Genomic DNA, 19,654 nt, shown 5'->3' with positions numbered 1-19,654 from the left:
CTCATTTAGATTTTCCCATATGTTGCTTACACATTTCTTCATTTCCCTTTCCTTCTTATAGCTCTCTCTTCCCTTCTAGATTCATTTTCTTCTTTTTTCTTTGTGGCTTTTTCAGTGAGGGTCTGTTAATAGCAAATGTTTTCAGTCTTGGTCAGAAAATGGCTTTATTTTGTCTCACATTTGTCTTTAGTTTTTAACAGTTTAGGATGTGTTGGCATGAATTTCTTTAGGTTTAGCCTGAATTTTTGGAAATCTCTATGTTTGTGTCTTTTACCATACTTTAAAAGATTGTAGCCATTATTTCTCCAAAACATTTTCAGCACATTCGTGTTCCTCTCCTTTTAGAAATCTGATGACAGAAATGTTGGACCTTTGCTCTTGTCCCATCGGTCCCTAGATTCAGTTCATTTTCAATAATTTTTCTCCTTGTTGTCCAGATTGGAAAATTTTTATTGATCTCTCTTCAAGTTCACTGTGTCTTTCCTCTGACATCTCTGTTTTGCTAATTTGCATTTATCAGTTTAAATATTTCCCGTTTTTATCTTGTCTCCTTCTTTGCTGAGGCTTTTATTTCTGAATTGATTACAAGGTTATTCAGTGTTGTTTTTGGAGTATTTGGTATCATAACTCCTTGGAAGTTTATATCAGATAATTCCAACATTTGTTTCATCTTAACTGGTATCTGTTTCATCTTAACTGTTTCATCTCAATTGGCTTTTCCCATGTGAGTCAAGATTTTCCAGGCTCTTCATATACAGAGTGATTTTTTTTTAATCCTCACCTGAGGATAATTTTTTTATTGATTTTTTTATAAAAGAGAGTGGAAGGGGGAGAGAGGAGAGGAGAGAGAGAGAGAGAGAGAGAGAGAGAGAGAGAGAGAGAGAGAGAAAGAAACATGAATATGAGAAAGACACATAGATTGGTTGCCTCCTGCTCCTGCAGAGGACCGAACCTGTAATGGAGGTACATGCCCTTGACCAGGAATTGATCCTGTGACCCTTTGGTCCACAGGCTGATGCTCTAATCATTGAGAAAAACTGGCCAGAGTGATTTCTGATCGTATCTTTATAAATACTAAGTTATGTGACTCTGAGTCTCAATGAAATCCTATGGAGGATGTTTATAGTTTTACTTTAGAAGGCAACTGGCCTATTTAACTTCAGGCTGCAAGTTCTGACTAGCCTTCTGTGTGCACAGTGTGATTTCCATGTCAGTCTGAATTGCCAGCCATTGCCCCCTCGAATGTTCACTTTCCCTAGGTCCTCCCTCTCTGTGACCTCCCTGATTTTATAGTTCCCTGGGGCTCCCTTTTTCTCCTAGTTTGGCCATAAAGCTGAGGCTTTAGTTAGCCTGCAATGCTAGGGACTTCTGTGACTGTGCCTACATTTGGGCCAAGTGGCATGAAGGCAGAGAGAGGAAATAAAGAAATGGGGGTTTGCCCATCCTCCTGGGGCCTCAGCTCCTTCAAAGGGAAAGTAAGGTTTCCCTCCCTCAGAGTTTTGGCTCCTATAGGTTCCCACTGGTTTGTGTGGGGGCTGTGGCATGAGAGAACAGTAGGAGAAAAAGAACTGAGGGATTTCCCGTCTCTTTGATCAGTGTGAGTTCCCTTTCTGACTCTTTGAGATTAACTAGATGACTTCTCTTGGAGCATTCTGTCAGCCTATGGTGTTTCCTTCCCAGTTTCTGGTTGCCTTCTGGGCAGGTTGGGGAGACCAATAGATAGGAAAAGCCAGGCCCCTAGGTCATAGAAACCAGTGATATCCCTCTACCCCATGGGCGCTGGAGTGTCAGCAGCCTCTTTATCTTTGGCCCTGGGAATTTCTCTTTCTTGAAATTGTAGTTATTTAAATATTTCTTAGTATATTTTCATTTGCATTTTAAGATGTCTATAATGGGAAGGTTGTCAGGTTATCTTCCATGTTGCTGGAATGGGAAGTCAAGATTTATGGCCTAACTGAGAAACAGTAAATGGCCATTATAATGGCAACCTAGAAAGTGAAAGGAACACTAACCCAGGCAAGGGCTGTGAAATTTGGGTTCTAGGTGCTCCTTTAACATTCACCTAGTCATCATACACATTTACTTGGTTAAAACTCTGTAGTTTACGCTCCCAGTCAAGATGGCAGCAGCAGTAAACACTGTACTCCCCTTCTCCCATGACCACATTACAACTAAACTTCAGAGCAACCAACATTGATACCTGCCTGAACTCTAGCTGAACAAAAGCCCTATAGCTAAGGATACACAGAAGAAGCCACATCAAGGCTAGTAGGAGGGGCAGAGGCCTGGAATGAGCTGGTCCCACACCTACATGTACTGGTTAAAGATTGGGAGAGATATCTCAGCTGTGAAGTCTCCCAGTGTGGAGTAGGAGTCCCAGCCCCACACCAGGCCCTCCAGCCCAGGGTTCCAGTGCTGGCAAGAGAAGTCCCTAACTTCTGACTAGGGAAACTAGTAGACATGGTGGCTTAGTGAGGCATGGGGTTAGGGGGTTGGTGGGTGGAGTGGGCGAGGCTCCTGGAATCCCAAGCATTGCTCTTAAAGGGCCTTTGCATGGAATTACTCGCTGATGGATTCACTTGCTCTGATCTCCAGCCCTGGGGCAGTACCTCAAAAGATGCCAGAGGTAGAACTCACTTATCTGGCTTCAGGGGAAAGGCTTGAAGGGCAGCTGTCTCCCAGAGGAAGTTCTGGCAGAGCTACTGTTCCTTTGCTAAGCCCTCTGCATGCATGTGTAGGCAAGCATCAGATCTCAGTCCCCATCAAAATGGCTAACACTGTTCCATACAAAGAGCTTGTCTTGGCATATGCCAACATTCCTAGAAATATCTCAAAGGTTCACAAACCCCCAAAAAGCAGCATCTGGCCCTGGCATGCCTTGTCCCGCTTCCCAAGCAGCTCCAAGCCTGGCACTAGCAGCATATGGCCTCAGTTTGCATCTTAGCCTCTCCCAGGCACCTCCAAGCCCACCACAAGCAGCACATATCTGCAGATCACTTTGTAGCTAATACCAGGTGGACCCAGGCAGGTCACAGGCAACAGATAACCTTCACCTGTACCTCTCAATAGGCCCCAGAAACAACACACCCAGTGGTCAGCTTCAGACTACACCAGAGCAGCAAACAACTCCATCCACAAATGACACACTCAAAGGGCAGACTCACATGGTACCAGAGTCCTGCTAAAGCAAATTCTGCTATGTAGGTTTACCCCTGCACAATAGTTCCTCCACTGGAATCATCACCAGTCCTCACACCCAATCAGCCTGGAGGTCACTCCCTGACATTGATGTGCCATAGCAATCAAGGCTCAACTACAATAGAAAGGCACACATACACACACAAGGGACATACCTGGAGCACCTAGCTCAGGTGAACAGGGAGACCGTGTCACTGGGCCGCATAGGACGCCTACTACATAAGACGACTCTACCAGAGTGAGAGATGTAGCAGTCCTCCCTAATACATAGAAATAAACACAAGGAGGCAGCCAAAATAAGGAGACAAAGAATCATGTTCCAATGAAAGAACAGAAGAAAATTCCAGAAAAATTACTAAACAAAATGGAGACAAGCAGTCTACCAGATGCAGAATTCGAAACACAGGTTATTAAGATGCTAAATGGTCTCAGAATTTTAATGCAGAGGAAATGTAAAATCAAAGAGCCTGAGCCGCATGCCTCAGTGGTTGAGCATTGACCTAGGAACTAGGAGGTCACAGTTCAATTACTGGTCAGGGCACATGACCCAGTTGTGGGCTCCATCCTCATTGGAGGACATTCAGGAGGCAGCCAATCAATGATTGTCTCTCATCCTTGATGTTTCTATCTTTCTCTCCCTCTTTCTTCCTCTTTGAAATCAATAAAAATATATTTTCAAAAACCATGAAGATAGAAAATATAAAAAAAGAACTATTTGGAAATGAACATACAATAACAAACAAAGAAATACATTAGAGCCCTAACTGGTGTTCGTCAGTTGATTGGATGGTGTCCTGTGCACCTATAGGTTGTAGGTTCAATTCCCAGTCGGGGCACATGCCTGGTTTGCAGGATTGATACCCGGTAGAGGGCATGCAGGAGGCAGCCAATCAATGCCTCGCTCTCACATGAATGCTTCTCTCTCCCTCTCCCTTCCTCTCTGTCTAAAAATAAATTTAAAAATCTTTGAAAAATAAAGAAATACATTAGAAGTAGTTAGCAGTAGATTGAATGAAGTAGTGGATCAAATCAGTGATTTCGCAGATAAGGGAGCAGACCACACGCCATCAACACAGCAAAAAGAAAAAAGAATCCCAAAAAAAGTTGAGGATAGTTTAAGGGGCCTCTGTGATATCAAGTGTACCAACCTTTGTATCATTCAGGTACTAGAAGAAAGAGAGCAAAGAATTGAAAATCTATTTGAAAAAACCAGAAAACTTCCCTGACCTAGGAAGGAAACAGACATACAAGTCCAGAAAATGCAGAGAGGTCCAAATAAGATGAACCCAAAGAAGCCCACACTAAAACACATAATTAAAATGAAAAAGATTAAATATAGAGAATCTTTTTTTTTAAAGTATTGATTTGAGAGAGAGAGAGAGAAGGGAGAGAGGGAAAAACCGTTTTGTTGTTCCCCTTCTTCATGGATTCATTGGTTGGTTCTTGTAGGTGCCCTGACTAGAGATCAATCCACAACCTTGGCATAGCCGTCAACACTCTACCCAACTGGCTACCCAGTCAGGGCCAAAGAGAGAATCTCCATACTGTTTTCCACTTCCATACACAAATCTACATTCCCACCAACAGTGGATGAAAATTCCTTTTTCTCCACGCCAATAATTGTTTGTTATTTATTGACGATGGTCATTCTGACTGTGTGAGGTGATATTTCAATGTGGTTTTAATTTGCATTTCCCTGATGATTAGGATGAGCATTTTTTCATGTCTATTTTCCATCTGAATGGCCTCTTTGGAGAAGTGTTTAAAGCAATTTCCCCCCTGGTGTTGAGTTGTATTAATTCTTTATAAATTTTGTATATTAACCCTTTATCAGAATATGTTAACCCATTGGCAAACATGTTCTCCTCTTCAGTAGGTTGTCTTTTTTTTTATTGCTTAAAGTACTACAAAGGGTATTACATATGTGTCCTTTTTTTCCCCCCACCCTTGACAATCCACTGGCCTCCCCTACCCCCCAGCGTCTTATGTCCATTGGTTATGCTTATATGCATGCATATAAGTCCTTCGGTTGATCTCTTACCCCCAACCCTCCCCGGCCTTCCTGCTACAGTTTGACAATCTGTTTGAGGCAGCTCTGCCTCTGTATCTATTATTGTTCAAAAGTTTGTAATGGTCTCTATTATCCATGAATGAGTGAGATCATGTGGTATTTTTCCTTCATTGACTGGCTTATTTCACTTAGCATAATGCTCTCCAGTTCCATCCATGCCATTGGAAATGGTAAGAGTTCCTTCTTTTTTACAGCAGCATAGTATTCCATCATGTAGCTGTACCACAGCTTTCTAATCCATTCATCTACTGATGGGCACTTAGGCTGTTTCCAGATCTTAGCTATGGTGAATTGTGCTGCTATGAACATATGGGATATATGAACATATATCCTTTCTGATTGGTGTTTCTGGTTTCTTGGGATATATTCCTAGAAGTGGGAATCACAGGGTCAAATGGGAGTTCCATTTGTAGTTTTTTGAGGAAACTCCATACTGTCTTCCATAGTGGCTGCACCAGTCTGCATTCCCACCAGCAGAGCACGAGTGTTCCTTTTTCTCCACATCCTCTCCAGCGCTTGTCGTTTGTTGATTTGTTGATGATAGCCATTCTGACAGGTGTAAGATGGTACCTCATTGTTGTTTTGATTTGCATCTCTCGGATGATTAGTGACTTTGAGCATGTTTTCATATGTCTCTTGGCTTTCTGAATGTCCTCTTTTGATAGGTGTCTGAATGTCCTCTTTTGATAGGTGTCTGTTTAGGTCCTTTGCCCATTTTTTGATTGGATTGTTTATCTTCCTTTTGTTAAGTTGTATGAGTTCCCTATAAATTTTGGAGATTAGGCCCTTATCAGATATGACATTGGCAAATATGTTTTCCCACGCAGTGGGTTTTCTTGTTGTTTCTTTGATGGTTTCTTTTGCTGTGCAGAAGCTTTTTATTATGATGTAGTCCCACTTTAGTTTCAAGTGCCCTAGGAGCTGTATCAGTGAAGAAATTGCTTCGGCATATGTCTGAGATTTTGTTGCCTTTGGATTCTTCTAGAATTTTTATGGTTTCCCGTCGTACATTTAAGTCCTTTATCCATTTTGAATTTATTTTTGTGTATGGTGTTAGTTGGTGGTCTAGTTTCATTTTCTTGCATATATCTGTCCAATTTTCCCAACACTATTTATTGAAGGGACTATCTTGGCTCCATTGTATGTTCTTGCCTCCTTTGTCAAATATTAATTGAGCATATTGGTTCGGGCCGATTTCTGGGCTCTCTATTCTATTCCATTGATCTATATGTCTGTTGTTGTGCCAGTAACAGGCAGTTTTTAGAACAGTGGCTTTGTAATACAGCTTGATATCTGGTGCTGAGATCCCACCTACTTTGTTAGTAGGTTGTCTTTTAAAAAATATTTCCTTATTGATTTAAGAGTGGAAGCGAGAGGGAGAGAGAAATAAAACATCAATGATGAGAGAGTCATTGTTAAGCTGCCTCCTGCATGTCTACATGCCTGCAACCCACACATGTGCCCTGAATGGGAATCGAACTGTGACTTCCTGCTTCATAGGTTGATGCTCAACCACCGAGCCATGCCGGCTGGACTGACTGTTTACTTTGTTGATGGTTTTCTTTGCTGTACACAAACTTTTTAGATTGATGTAGTCCCATTTGTTTATTTTTTCTTGATTCCTTTGCCCAAAGAGATATATCAGAAAGGAAAATATTGCTAAGAGAAATGTCAGAGATTTTACTATGTTGTCTTCTAGAAGTTTATGGGTTTAATTCTTTAGTCCACTTACAGTTTATTCTTGTGTATGGTGTAAGAAGGTGGTCTAGTTTCATTTTTTTTTTTTGCATGTGTCTGTCCTGTTTTTTCAACACCATTTAGTGAATGGACTGTCTTTACCACATTGTATGTTCTTGCCTCCTTTGACCATATAGTCGAGGGTTTATTTCTGGACTCTCCATTTTGTTCTGTTGATTTGTATGTTTTTTTTTGTTTGTTTTGTGTTTTTTTTTTGCCAGTACCATGTTGTTTTGATTTCTATGGCCTTGCAGTATAGTTTGATATCAGGTAGCATGATACCTCCAATTTTGTATTTCTTTCTCAAGATTGTTATTGGCTATTTGGGGTCTTTTGTGGTTCTATATAAATTTGTGGATTATTTGTTCTAGTTATGGGAAATAAACCATTTATATTTTGATTGGAATTGTATTAAATGTATAGATTGTTTTAGGTAGTATGGACATTTTAACTATGTTAATTTTTCCTATCCAGTATAATCTTCCATTTATTTGTATCTTCTTCAGTGTATTTCTTTAATGTCTTCCATAGTTTTCTGAGTATGGTTCTTCTATCTCCTTGGTTAAATTTATTCCTAGGTATTTTATTTTTGATGCAGTTGTAAATGAGATTGTTCTCTTTGGTTTACGTTCTGATAGTTTATTATTGGTGTATACAAATGCAACTGAAAAGAAAGAAAAACAGGAAAAAATGCAATAGAATTCTGAATATTTATTTTGTATCCTGATACCTTACTGAATTAATTTATAAATTTTAGTAGTTTTTTTTTTGTTGGAATCTTTAGGGTTCTCAACATAGAGTATCATGTCATCTGCAAATAATGATAGTTTTATTTCTTTCCAGTTTGGATGCCTTTTATTTCTTCTTCTTGTCTGATTGCAGTACTATGTTGCCTAAGAGTAGTAGAAGTGGACATCTCTGTCTTGTTTCTGATCTTTTAGTTTTTCCCTGTTGAGTTTGATGTTAGTTGCATGTTTTTGATATATGGCCTTTATTATGTTACAGTGTGTTCTCTCTCCTTCTACTTTGCTGAGAGTTTTTTTTAAATAATAATTTTGATGTGTCTTGGCGTGGTTCTCTTTGGGATTATCTTGTAGAGGACTCTCTGTACTTCCTGGACTTGTGTGTCTTTTTCCTTCACAAATTAGGAAAGTTTTCCATCATTATTTCTTCAAATAGGTTTTTAATCCCTTGCTTTCTTTCTGCTTCTTGTGGTGCTCCCGATAATGCAGACATTGGTATACTTGATGTTGTCCCAGAGGACCCTTATAGCATTATCATTTTTTTAAAATTCTCTTTTAGCCCTGGCTCATTCACTGAGCATCGGCCCATGAACAGAAGGGTTACAGGGTCAATTCTGGTCAAAGGTTCAATCCCAGGCCTTGGTTGGGGAGTGTGTGGGATGAAACCAATCCATGTGTCTCTCTCACATCAATGTATCTCTCCCTCTGTCTCTAACACTCCCTTCCAACTCCCTCTAAAAATTACTGGATAAAATATCCAGTAATATGGATATTTTATAATATTATAATATTTTATAATATTTTATAATAATGAAGATTAACAACAAGAATTCTCTCTCTCTCTCTCTCTCTCTCTCTCTCTCTCTCTCTCTCTCTTTTTCACTGCTCTGATTTGCTATTCTATGCTACCTTATCTTCCAAATTGCAAATTCAATCCTTTGCTTCATTTAGTCTATAGTTGGTTCCTTCTAGTGCATTCTGTATTTTTCACTGGTTCTTATTTATAGTTTCTGTGTCCTATTACTGTCTTTTCTTGTTTTCACTGAGTTCATCCATTCTTCCCTGCATTTATTGAGCATCCTTTTAACCATTGTTTTGAACTCTGTATTTAGTAGATTGCTTGCCTTCATTGTTTTTAGTTCCTTTTCTGGGGATTTGTCTCTTATTATATTTGGGGCATGTTTCCTTGTATTCTCACGTTGGCTACCTCTCTGTATTTGCTTTATTGTATTAGGTAGATCTGCTATGTCTCCCCATCTTGGTATTTATTTCGTAGGTGTCCTGTGGGGCTTGGTAGTGCTGTCTCCCTGATCACTAGAGCAAGGTGTTCCGGGAGTGTGTTATGTGAGCCCTCCTGTTGCAGTTGAGTCTTTTAAAAAAAGATTTTTAAATTTCTTTTTGGAGAGAGAAGAAGGGAGAAAGAGAGAGAGAAACATCAGTATGAGAGCAACATTGATCAGCTACCTCCTGCCTGCTCCCTAAAGTGGTTGAGCCCACAATCGGGGCATGTGGCCTGACCAAGAATTGAACTGGCAATCTTTCAGTGCACAGGAAGACAACCAACCTACTGAAGCACACTAGCCAGGGCTGTAGTTGACCCTTATTGCTGTTGGTGCATCCATGGGTGGGGTTAACCTTCTGGCTGTCTGACTCTGAGGATTGGCCTTGACCTCACTGTATGAGCTGCTGGGCAGGGACTAACCCCATGAAGTAGAATTCACCCCAGCAGGGTCTGGTACCTGCCAAAATCTTCCTTTCGATGTGCCACTTGTGGGGCTAATTGGGTTGTGCTTTAATGTGGTCTGAAGCCTGCCACCAGGTTCTGAGGCCTCTTGGGAGGGACTCTGGTGCTGGTGAATATCAGATGCTGCCTGTGACTGGCACTGGGCTACCTGGTAGGATCTACAAAAGATCCACATTTCCTGCCTCTGCAGGAAAAGGGTGCATATGGGAGGAACCAAAGTGCATGCCATGTCTGGCCTCCATCAGCACCAAACCCATGGGCGGGGTCAGCAAAAGTCCCTAGGCACTCCAAGATATGCCTTTTCCTGCTGGCTTCCTGTTAGGCCCAATCACTGAAATGGCGTCTGGCAATATGCAAATTGAAGTAGGCTCTCGGGTTGGGGCCAGTGGTATTCACCAGGTTGATACATATACAAACTTGAAGCCAGTACTGCTTCTGAGGCCACTCAGCAAGTGTGTCATGGTACAACAAAGCCAGCTGCCAGCTGCCACCTGCATTGGGCCTACAGACATTTGTGGTGAGGTGGGTTCTGAGGGAGTCATCAGGGTGAGGCCAGCAGAGTTTACAGGGCTAAAACAGATCAATATTTGGTCATGTGGATAGAGAGCTTTCCACAGCAATGGTGGCTCCAGTCAGCATGTGTGGGGGAAAATGACCCTCACCCTAAAGCCACAGAACTTAGTCTCTGACATCCCATTTGTCTGCCTACACATCCTAAAGATCCCTCCAAGAAAGTCTGCACTGCCAACTCAGGGATACAGGTATTTGGGAGGGAGTACTAATGCATTCCACCACATTGATGCCCTGTGGAGGGGAATGCTCAACCCATGAAATATGGCATCTGTGGACTGGTTGGAGAGGATTTCAACACAAGGACCTTGCTGGCTGTCCCTTTAGCTCTCCCTGAAGCCACACATCCCAGTCTCTCCCTATATGAATCCAGTCTGCTCTGAGCTACCTTCCCTCTGCTGGAGCCCATGGTGAGTGGCTGGAAACGACATTTTCTGCACTGACTTTTTAAGAGGGTTCTTGGGTTTCTGGCAGACTCCCTTCTCTCCCTAGTAGATGGAATCTCTGATGACTTTCACAGCCAGGAATTAGGTGGGTTTCTCTTCCTTTTGTGGTGCTTCAGGCTGGGGAGCCTGTGTTGCATTGAGCCTGTTGATCCTGACAGTGGACTTTGTAGGTGAAATATCTCTCCAGATTCTCTACTGCTGCAGGTGTGGGGCCACCTCTTTTTGAGCCTCAGTCCATCCTACCAGTCTCCAAGTGGCTGCTTCTGTAAATTCTTGGTCATAAGACTTCTGTTCAGCTGGACTTCAATTGGTTACTTAGGTTGATTGTTCTGAAATTTAGTTGTACTTCTGGTTTGATCCTGGGAGGAGGTGAGTGTAACTTCCACCTACTCCAACACTGTATTGGATGCTGTTGGGGTTTTTTTTAATTTAAATACTAACATTGAATCACCTCCCTGTTTAGCCATTATGTGATTTGTGCAAAAAATAATTCAACTTGTTAAAATATCTGTTTTCCGTATCCTACAAATTCAGGAACTGTCTTGTCCCATCATGTCTGCTATTTAGTAAGTGCCTAACTCATTATAGGTGCTTAAAAATACTTGTACAGTTAATATATACTATACTCTTGAAAGTGTATAAAGTTTAGCTGTTTGTGATCCTTGCTAATACAAGCTAATATAGATTTAAACAATTACAGCATAACCGGGACAATTAAATTTTTTTTTAATTTGGCATTTTTGAGCTAAATCCCCAAAAGAGAATAAAGTGATAGGTTGTAGATATGATCCAGGGCAGAACTGAAATTATAATCTTAGTTTCCCTAGCACAGTGCCATAACTCTAGGAGGCTTATTATCTCTAGGGGGCTAAAGAGATTTACTCAGCTCCACAATTTATGTTGCCTTTTTATTATGTAAAAAGCAGTGTCCTTTGGACATGAAAAATGAAATGTGGGTGTATGAAAGTCAAGCCAGGCAGGGTCAGAGGGAAACCATAGCCTCCTCATCCTCATTTTGCTCTTCATGGCAGGAGAGGGACCAGGTGAGGATCACAGCCATCTCTGCCCTTGGGCACATGATACATCGAGTCAACAAATTCAGGCCTGGATATGCCATCAAGAAACATCTGTACAGTTTTTTAGTCCCGCTGCTGCTTAGCTTAGAGGACGACAACACAGAGGTGGTCAAGGTATGGGTGATCTCTGTCCTGCCAACCTCAGCCTGATACAACCCCTTCCTGCTAGAGCACAGCCCCTTCCCTTTAGTCCTCTTTCATGAGCCTTGTCTGGGATCTGCATTCACTCTACACCAGTGGTTCTCAACCTTCTGGCCATTTAAATACAGTTCCTCATGTTGTGACCCAACCATAAAATTATTTTCCTTGCTACTTCATAACTATAACTTCATAACTACTGTTATGAATCCTAATGTAAATATCTGATATGCAGGATGGTCTTAGGCGACCCCTGTGAAATGGTTGTTCAACATCCAAAGGGATCGCGACCCACAGGTTGAGAACCACTGCTCTACACCTCTTTGGTATCATCTTCTGGGCTGAATCTGAGCACTTTTACCCTCTTTTGGGTGCCATCAGTCTTAGACTAATATGTTACTCCTCCCTGAGTTATGTACACATTTTCACATGATCAAGGCCCCTGATCCCAGGTACTAATCCTAACCAAACCCCTTGTGGACTAGTTTCATGGTCTGGCCTGGCTCTCCAGAATTATAGAAGGTAGACTATGGATTTCCTTCTCTCCATCCCATAGGCCTGTGGAGCAGCCCTGACTGAGTGGACTAAGGTGATTGGCTGGTCGTCCTTCACACAGATGTTTCAGCATACCACCCTCAGTGATCACATGCAGGTGTTGGAAGAAACATGCCATCACTTGGTGAGTGAGAGTTTCTGAGGAAGCCGGTTGCATGCTATGGACTCACTGGCAGGCTTGCTGGGCAAAGAGGAGAGGGCTGACAGAAGATATATTCTTTATTTTCCTTGATTCTCATTCTTTCTCATCAGCAAACTCTGAGAACCCACATTTGGGATGCCAGTCCCTGGATCTCCATATTTGATCCTCTTAGCATCCCAAACTCTGCCTCAGAGGCTAGGGACACCATGCAAGGTTAATAGATGCCAATGGGATAGAAGCCTTCTGGTTAGAGGAAGAGATATAGACAGGAGTCCTCAGGGCTTGATATCAACAACCATGGTGGTAACGGTCTGTAGCTTCAGTGACTTCAGTGAAGTCAAGAACAGGCCATAGAGCAGGAATCCTTGTTGAAAAGTAAACATTTAAGGGCTACGCAAGTAGGTTAGGAACTAAATGATTAATTCTAATATTATGAATTTGAATGTTTTACATAGATAGAGCACTTTACCCTGTACACTTTAACATCCATTATCCCATTGGAGCCACTGGTAGGTTCGGCAGGTTTTATTTCAACATTTCAGATGAAAAAACTGAGGCCAGTGTCAGGGCCAGTATTCAAACATGCGTCTCCTGGCTCTACAGCAGTTGTTTTCTCCCTTATCATGTTGGTTCCTAGGGGCAAAATTCTCTTTTTGAACTTCCTGCTGAGTCTGCACTGTTGCTGGGGTGGGGGTGTCTGAGTGTCTAGGTTCACATCGTTTAAGCGGACTGAAGACAGAAAATGCTGCTGCTTGTGGACAAGGTGAGAGGGCCAAGGCTGCAAGACGGTCTTCAGTAGAGTTCCCAGCAGCCCCCCTCTCCTTGTCAGCATTACGCCTCTTTGACTTCACAGGTGAATACATGCAAAAGACAATTAGTGGGGGAGTTACTGTTTCAGAGCTTCAGCTTCCTGAAGAGCTCCGAGTCCTTCCTACGGACAGCTGCACTCCATTTCATAGGTAAGGGGTCCCTCCTGTCAATTTCTCCCTTCTCTCCAGCAGGAAAGCCCTCCTTGACCTTTCACTAAAGGGCTAAGCCAGAACCATGGCATGAAGAAGTTGGTTACTTTCCTTGCTCTGACCTGATTTGAGATATGCTGTCAGAATCCAAAATTTGTGTTAGAAAAGCCTGGGGAGGAGGAGTAAGCTATCCGCCTTTGTCCTGGCTCTGTGTGCATCTACCCACTTTGTCAGCATGCTGCTTTGTGAGGAAGAGAAATGTATGCATTTGGAAGGAAAAAGCTGTTGCTTCAACTGGAACCCCATGGATTTCCCAAAATATTTTTTGTTTTAAACTATAATAACAGTATGTGTTTATGTTAGAAAGCAAAAAATATTCAGACTGGCTGAAAGAAGACAATGAGTAATACCAGAACTTACATCATTTGGATTTAACCACTACTAACACCATAGAATTATTTTTCTTAAAAATATGCTACACACACACACACACACACACGCACACACACATATAGCACTTTAAAAAATATATGTTTTTAACTGATTTTAGAGAGAGTAGAAGGGAGAGTGAGAATCATTGATTGGCTGCCTCCTGCATTCCCCCTACTGGGGATTGAGCCCACAAGCCAGGTAGGTGCCTTGACTGGGAATTGAACCATAATCTCTCGGGTCCTGGATCGATGCTCAATCACTGACCCACTGGAGCAGAGCTATAGAACTTCCATTTACTTGATTATTTTAACATTTTTATTGATTTTTTACAGAGAGGAAGGGAGAGGGATAGAGATTTAGAAACAAAACATCCATGAGAGAGAAACATTGATCAGCTGCCTCCTGCACACCCCCTACTGGGGATGTGCCCACAATCAAGGTTCATGCCCTTGACCAGAATAGAACCGAGTACTTTACGTCAGCAGACCAATGCTCTATCCACTGAGCCAAACCAGTTAGGGAAACTTTTAAAAAATAAACTTTGGTACACAGCTCTATCACAAATACAGGCATTACTTACTCATCAACATTATATTTAATGACTACATAATGTTAATTTTATTGTATAGATGGATTTATGAAACCAGTTCTTATTTTTGAATATTGAGACTGTGTTATCTTTTGTTTTTATAGACAGGGACATAGTGGTTAAATCTCTGTATGTCATCATGATTATTTTGTTAAGATACATTGCTTAAAAGTAGAGTTTCTGGACCCAAAGGGTATGCAGAATTTTAAGGATTTGGAACTGGCCTCTAAAAAGTTAGATTCATTTTCTTTTGTCACCAGTATGTATATGAATATCCATTTTGCCAAACATTTGGCCACCCTAGGTAATATGTTTTTAAAATCATTACCAATTTGATAGGTGAAAATAAAGAAGCTTGTTGTTTTGGTTAATTTTTTTTTTAATCAGCAGCTAGGTTATGTATTTTGTCCTGTTTATTGCCCATCCATATTTTACTTTTGCAAATTATTGACTTGCGCCCCTTGTCCATCTTTCTGTTGGAGTAGGAGCCCCATGAAGTTTAACATCCTTGGCGCAGGCTCCACTTATCAGCTGGGTCACAGCTGCTCTGAGGGCTGTTCTTTCACTAGGTCACTGACATGTTGCCAGCAAGGCATCTCTTACATACATTCCTTGCTAAAATCATTTTATAAATTTCCTTGTTCACTACCGAGCCTGGGGAAAAGGATGGCCCAAAGGCTCAGGAATTCTGGATGGACTTTACATCTGTTCTGTCTTTAGCATTAATAGCTGAGAAGATAAACCTGCATTCCATACATGAGGATGATGTGCAGCTGGTACGAAATGGTGAGTCTGGGCCTCGCACCTGGGTTCTGGGTTACATAAGGGGATGGGGCAAGATAGAAATTAGGAAGGGGCAATTCCTGATGTACATGTGACATTATTTTAAAAGTTTACTCTTACCAGTATGAATGTTATATCTAAAAGTTTAAGTGAAGAGAAGTAAGAGAAAGATAAGATTATTTGTCATCATACCAGTTAGATAAAAGCTCTGCTAACAACACGTTCTTGTCACTGCTCCTCTGTCCTGTGCTCTGGGCTGACCCTGCAGAGGTGTGTAAGGCAGACATGGTTCCTTTTCCCCCGAAGAACATGCAGTTTTGTGTTCTTTTTTACTGCCTTAAAATATTTTAAAATTAATTTATACTTATAGAGCCCTTGATATATTAATATTTAAGTTATTTCAATTTTTTTGCTATTCAAACAATGCTACCATGAACATTCTTATATATGCCTCTTTATATGCAAGTGTAATTCTTCCTCCAGACTAGATACTAAAAACTTGACTTTTATCATGCATGTTGAACTTAACCAAGTTTAAAGTACAACATTTTAATCTTTCCTACTATGTTGACATGAATTTCAATCACTGCCTTTCCCAATTACAGACTTTTATTAACCAATATTTTAGTTCCTTTTGTAAAATCATAATTTAAATGCTATGATTATTATTGTTATTTTATACAAACCATAGATTTACAAAGTGTTATATGCTCACCATTTTTTTTTTTTTTTTTTTTTTGTATCTCTGACCATCCCTCAGGGGTCATTTTTCTCCATCTTTCTGGAAGTAACCTTTTAGAAGTTTCTTTAGTGCTGGTATCTTTTTCAAAAATCCTCACAGGAGGACATGTTTATTGCCTTCAGAGGGAGAGAAGGAGAGGGAGGGAGGGAGGGAGGGAGAGAGAGAGAAACATTCATCGGTTGCCTCCTGTACGTGCCCGATAGGGGATGGAACCTGCAACCTATTGGTGTAGGGAATGACACTCCAACCAACTGAGCCACCTGGCCAGGGCTAGTGCTGGTATCTTTTTTTTTTTACACACTTTTTATTAATTTTTTTATTGATTAAGTTACTGCATATTAGTGCTGGTATCTTGATAATATACTGTCTTAGATTTTGTTTTGTTTGTTAGAATTTCTTCTTACCCTCATCCTTGCAAGATAGCTTTACTAGTTTTAAAATTCTACACCAACAATTAATTTCTCTCAGCATTTTGAAGACTTTCTGCTAGTATTTCCTGGCTTTCATTGTTGCTAACTAGAAGCCTGCTATTCTAGTGGTTTTTTTTTTTTTTTTTTTCCTTTGTAGATAATCTGTCCTTTTCCTGTGGCTGTTTTAAGATATTTTAAAGTGTTACTTAAAAGTATAGAGAATCTATCTAATAAAGAGGAAATATGCTAATTGTCCTTCATGCCAATTGCAAAGATGGCAGTGTCCACAGCCAATAAGGTGGGAATATGCTAATTATTGCCCTGCCCTCAAAGATGGCCGCACCCACAGCCATAAGATGGCGGTGCTCAGTCCCCTCAGCCCCGCCAGGGCGGCAGGCACGCATGAAGGGAAGGCTGAGCCTGCCCTCAGTGGGCACGGCTGCTCCACTTGCCTGCTTCTGGAGACCTCCAGTCACCTCAGCCCCCCAGTCACCCAGGTCCAGCCGGAGACTCAAATATCCAGGGCTAGCCGAGGCTTATGCTGCTGACAGGAGCAGCAGCAGAGGTGTGATAGGGCGTTGCCTTCCCCTGATCACCGGGTCACCTCCCACACCTGAGGGCTCCTGGACTGTGAGAGGAGCCCCATCCAGTGCATGAATTTTCTTTCACTGGGCCTCTAGTAATATAGTAACAGGTACCCATACCCCAATTTCAAGAAGTAGCAATTCATGGTCACCTTTTCTTTTTTAAAAGATATGTGGTTTGTTGTTGTTGTTTATTTCAGAAAGCGGAAGGGAGAGGGAGAGGGAGAGGGAGATAGAAACATCAATGATGAGAATTATCAATCGGCTGCCTCCTGCACGCCCCCTACTGGGGATTGAGCTCACAACCAGTCATGTGGCCTGACCAGGAATCAAACAGTAACCCCCTGGTTCATGAGTCTATGCTGAACTACTGAGCCATGTTGGCCAGGTCTCCATTATTTTTAATCTTACCAAAGTCCTAAAAAAGAGGTAGGAATGGAAGTTGGTAGTGTGGAGAAAGAGGAGCTGCTATTCCCAATGTCCATCAGAAGAGAAAGTTTTACCTCACCTTTCAAAACCCTTTGCTCCCTTCAGTCCCTGAAGAGCCACACCTATGTTTTATATAGGATGTACTTCTGCTGACTCCCTGCCATTGTTCTCTAGTAATTACATTTGTTAATTATTGAAAACCTACTGTATACTATGTCCTATTCTAAGCATGAGATAGTGCAGTGAACAAAACTGATAACCTAACCTTCATGCAGTTTACATTCTAGTCGGGAAGGGAGGAATACCCCCTCAACAAATACGTAGATGTTAGATAAGCACTGTGGAGGTCACTATCTCCATAAGGCAAGGGGTAAGAAGGGCCGGAGTGGGGTCCGGGGTACCCCTCCGCTATGGGACATTTAAGAAGACAGCCGGAGGAAATGAGGGAGTGAACCCTATGACTCTTTGAGGGATAAGCACTTGGCATGTTCAAGGAAGAACAAGAAGAGCAATGTGATGGCATGGAGTGAGCAAAAGGACGGGCAGGAGGTGATGAGATCAGAGAACAGCAGTGGGGCCACGTTGATGCGGCCTTTAGCCATGGTAAAGATTTAGGGTTTTACTTGAGTGTAGGGTGCAGCATGGAACACAGTTCTTAACTCTGCCAATGGACACTGGGAAGAGTTTAGGTAGCTTGTGATCAATGGTGAGTGGTATAATTCATTCCAGGACCAAATGGAAAGGATTTTTGAATTACTTATTTTTCACTATTTTTCATACCACAGTTTCCTTCCTTGATGTAGAGACAAGATGAAGAGAATGTTTGCTTTTCTAGCTCCTGTTCCTATGTCTCAGCCCTTTTGTAGTTGAGAGTGTTATGTGTTTGTCTGAAAGTTCTGACATGAATGCCACAGGCTTGTTGTTCTGCAGATGCCTATCCTCAGGGGCTTTGCCCTCTACTTTGAGCCCAGTTAGAGTTTCCTGGTGCCTGCTGTGAGGTAATATTTGAGGGATGCTGTTTGTGAGGTAATGGTGGAATCCTGTCTCAGAGGAAATGCCTAGCAAACAACTGGAGATAGACAAGTCCTTGTTGTCTTTACAGCTCTTTGTCCAGAGAGTAAAATGGTAAATGATTTCTAAGGGTACTTTCTTCCACAAAGTCTGCATTACTCAGACCACTTTCACATACTAGATCTCTTGATAATGAGCCATGTGAACTTGGGGTGCCTCAGTTTCTCCATTGGCATCATGAGGATAATAGTGCTGATCTTGAACATTGTTTTGAAGATTGAACACAAAACATGGGAAGCACTGAGCTTTGCTGGGCACATAGATGTCCCACAAAACATCTGTGTTGAACTGACTCAGGCTTCTGGACCAGAGGAGGGGTGGTAGTGGGAGGGCAGGTAGGGAGTATCTTTGTAGCTAAGGGAGTATATTTGTTGCTTCCCAGAGAGAAGCCATTCTACTGCTAGCACATTAACCATCAGCTGGTAGCATCTGCCCTCTGAGGGCTTGACCCTGGCTTCAGTTCTGACTCTGACATTTTATATGCTGGCTGCCTTCTTTCAGGTTTTACAGTTGAGGTCTCTACTGTGTAGTAGATACCTATTCCAGCTACAATAGTACAATTTCAGGAAAAGTATATCCAGAATGGAAATCTTGGACTCCTAAGTCTATCAGAGAATTCACCTTGCCTTCCCCTTCCCACCCAGCCTCCTAGAAAGATGCCCAAATACCTAGATAGGAGGAATTTTTTCCCAAGGAAAATACTTCTAATTACACTTCCACCCATGTCTAGTGCTGAGCAAACCTGCGGTTGAGAAGTGGTTCTTTAAAGGATTGTATATTTCTCTATATAGTGCAAGCTCAACTCTCTTTTTTTCTATTCTAAATGAGATCAACGTGAAGCTGTAGACTTTGATGGCCTGGTTGGCTTTTACATTTGTTGAGCCCACATTCTTCCTGTCCCTTTTCTCCTTTGCAATACTAGTAAGTAATTTCCTGTCTCCATCCCTCCGTTCCCACTCAACTCTGAGCTATGCACCCCTATTCCTTAACTGGACCACTTTGTCAGCTCCTGACATGCGGTTCCTCTCTCTACACTACTCTCCATGCAGCAGCCAGGATCTCCTTGAAACATGTACACTGGATCATGGCACGCCTTTGCTTAAACCCCTTCAGTGGCTCTCCGCTGCTCTTTGGGTCAAAGTTTGGTCCCTTACCCTGGGTCACAGGCCCTGAAAAATCTGGCTTCTGACTTCTCTCCACCCTTAGCCTACATCATGTCCCCCTCACTAGAAGGG

General features: G+C 41.8%; 1 protein-coding gene across 1 annotated transcript in view; it reads left to right on the top strand.

The window, feature by feature from the left end:
* Nucleotides 1–19,654, top strand: part of LOC308513845 (maestro heat-like repeat-containing protein family member 1) — a gene marked incomplete at both ends in the record, with an annotated part of 83,774 nt that overhangs the window by 56,318 nt on the left and 7,802 nt on the right. Inside the window, 3 exons of the mRNA XM_081083946.1 lie at nt 11,541–11,699; nt 13,274–13,379; nt 15,121–15,186. Of these exons, the coding sequence (XP_080940072.1) occupies nt 11,541–11,699; nt 13,274–13,379; nt 15,121–15,186 (331 nt within the window). The remainder of the gene's footprint in view (nt 1–11,540; nt 11,700–13,273; nt 13,380–15,120; nt 15,187–19,654) is intronic.

Source organism: Myotis nattereri, assembly GCF_964212035.1.
Source record: "Myotis nattereri genome assembly, chromosome: 2".
Classification (NCBI taxonomy): Eukaryota; Metazoa; Chordata; class Mammalia; order Chiroptera; family Vespertilionidae; genus Myotis; species Myotis nattereri.
The sequence above is the reverse complement of the archived record's forward strand: the minus strand, read 5'-3'. Positions and strand labels throughout refer to the sequence as shown.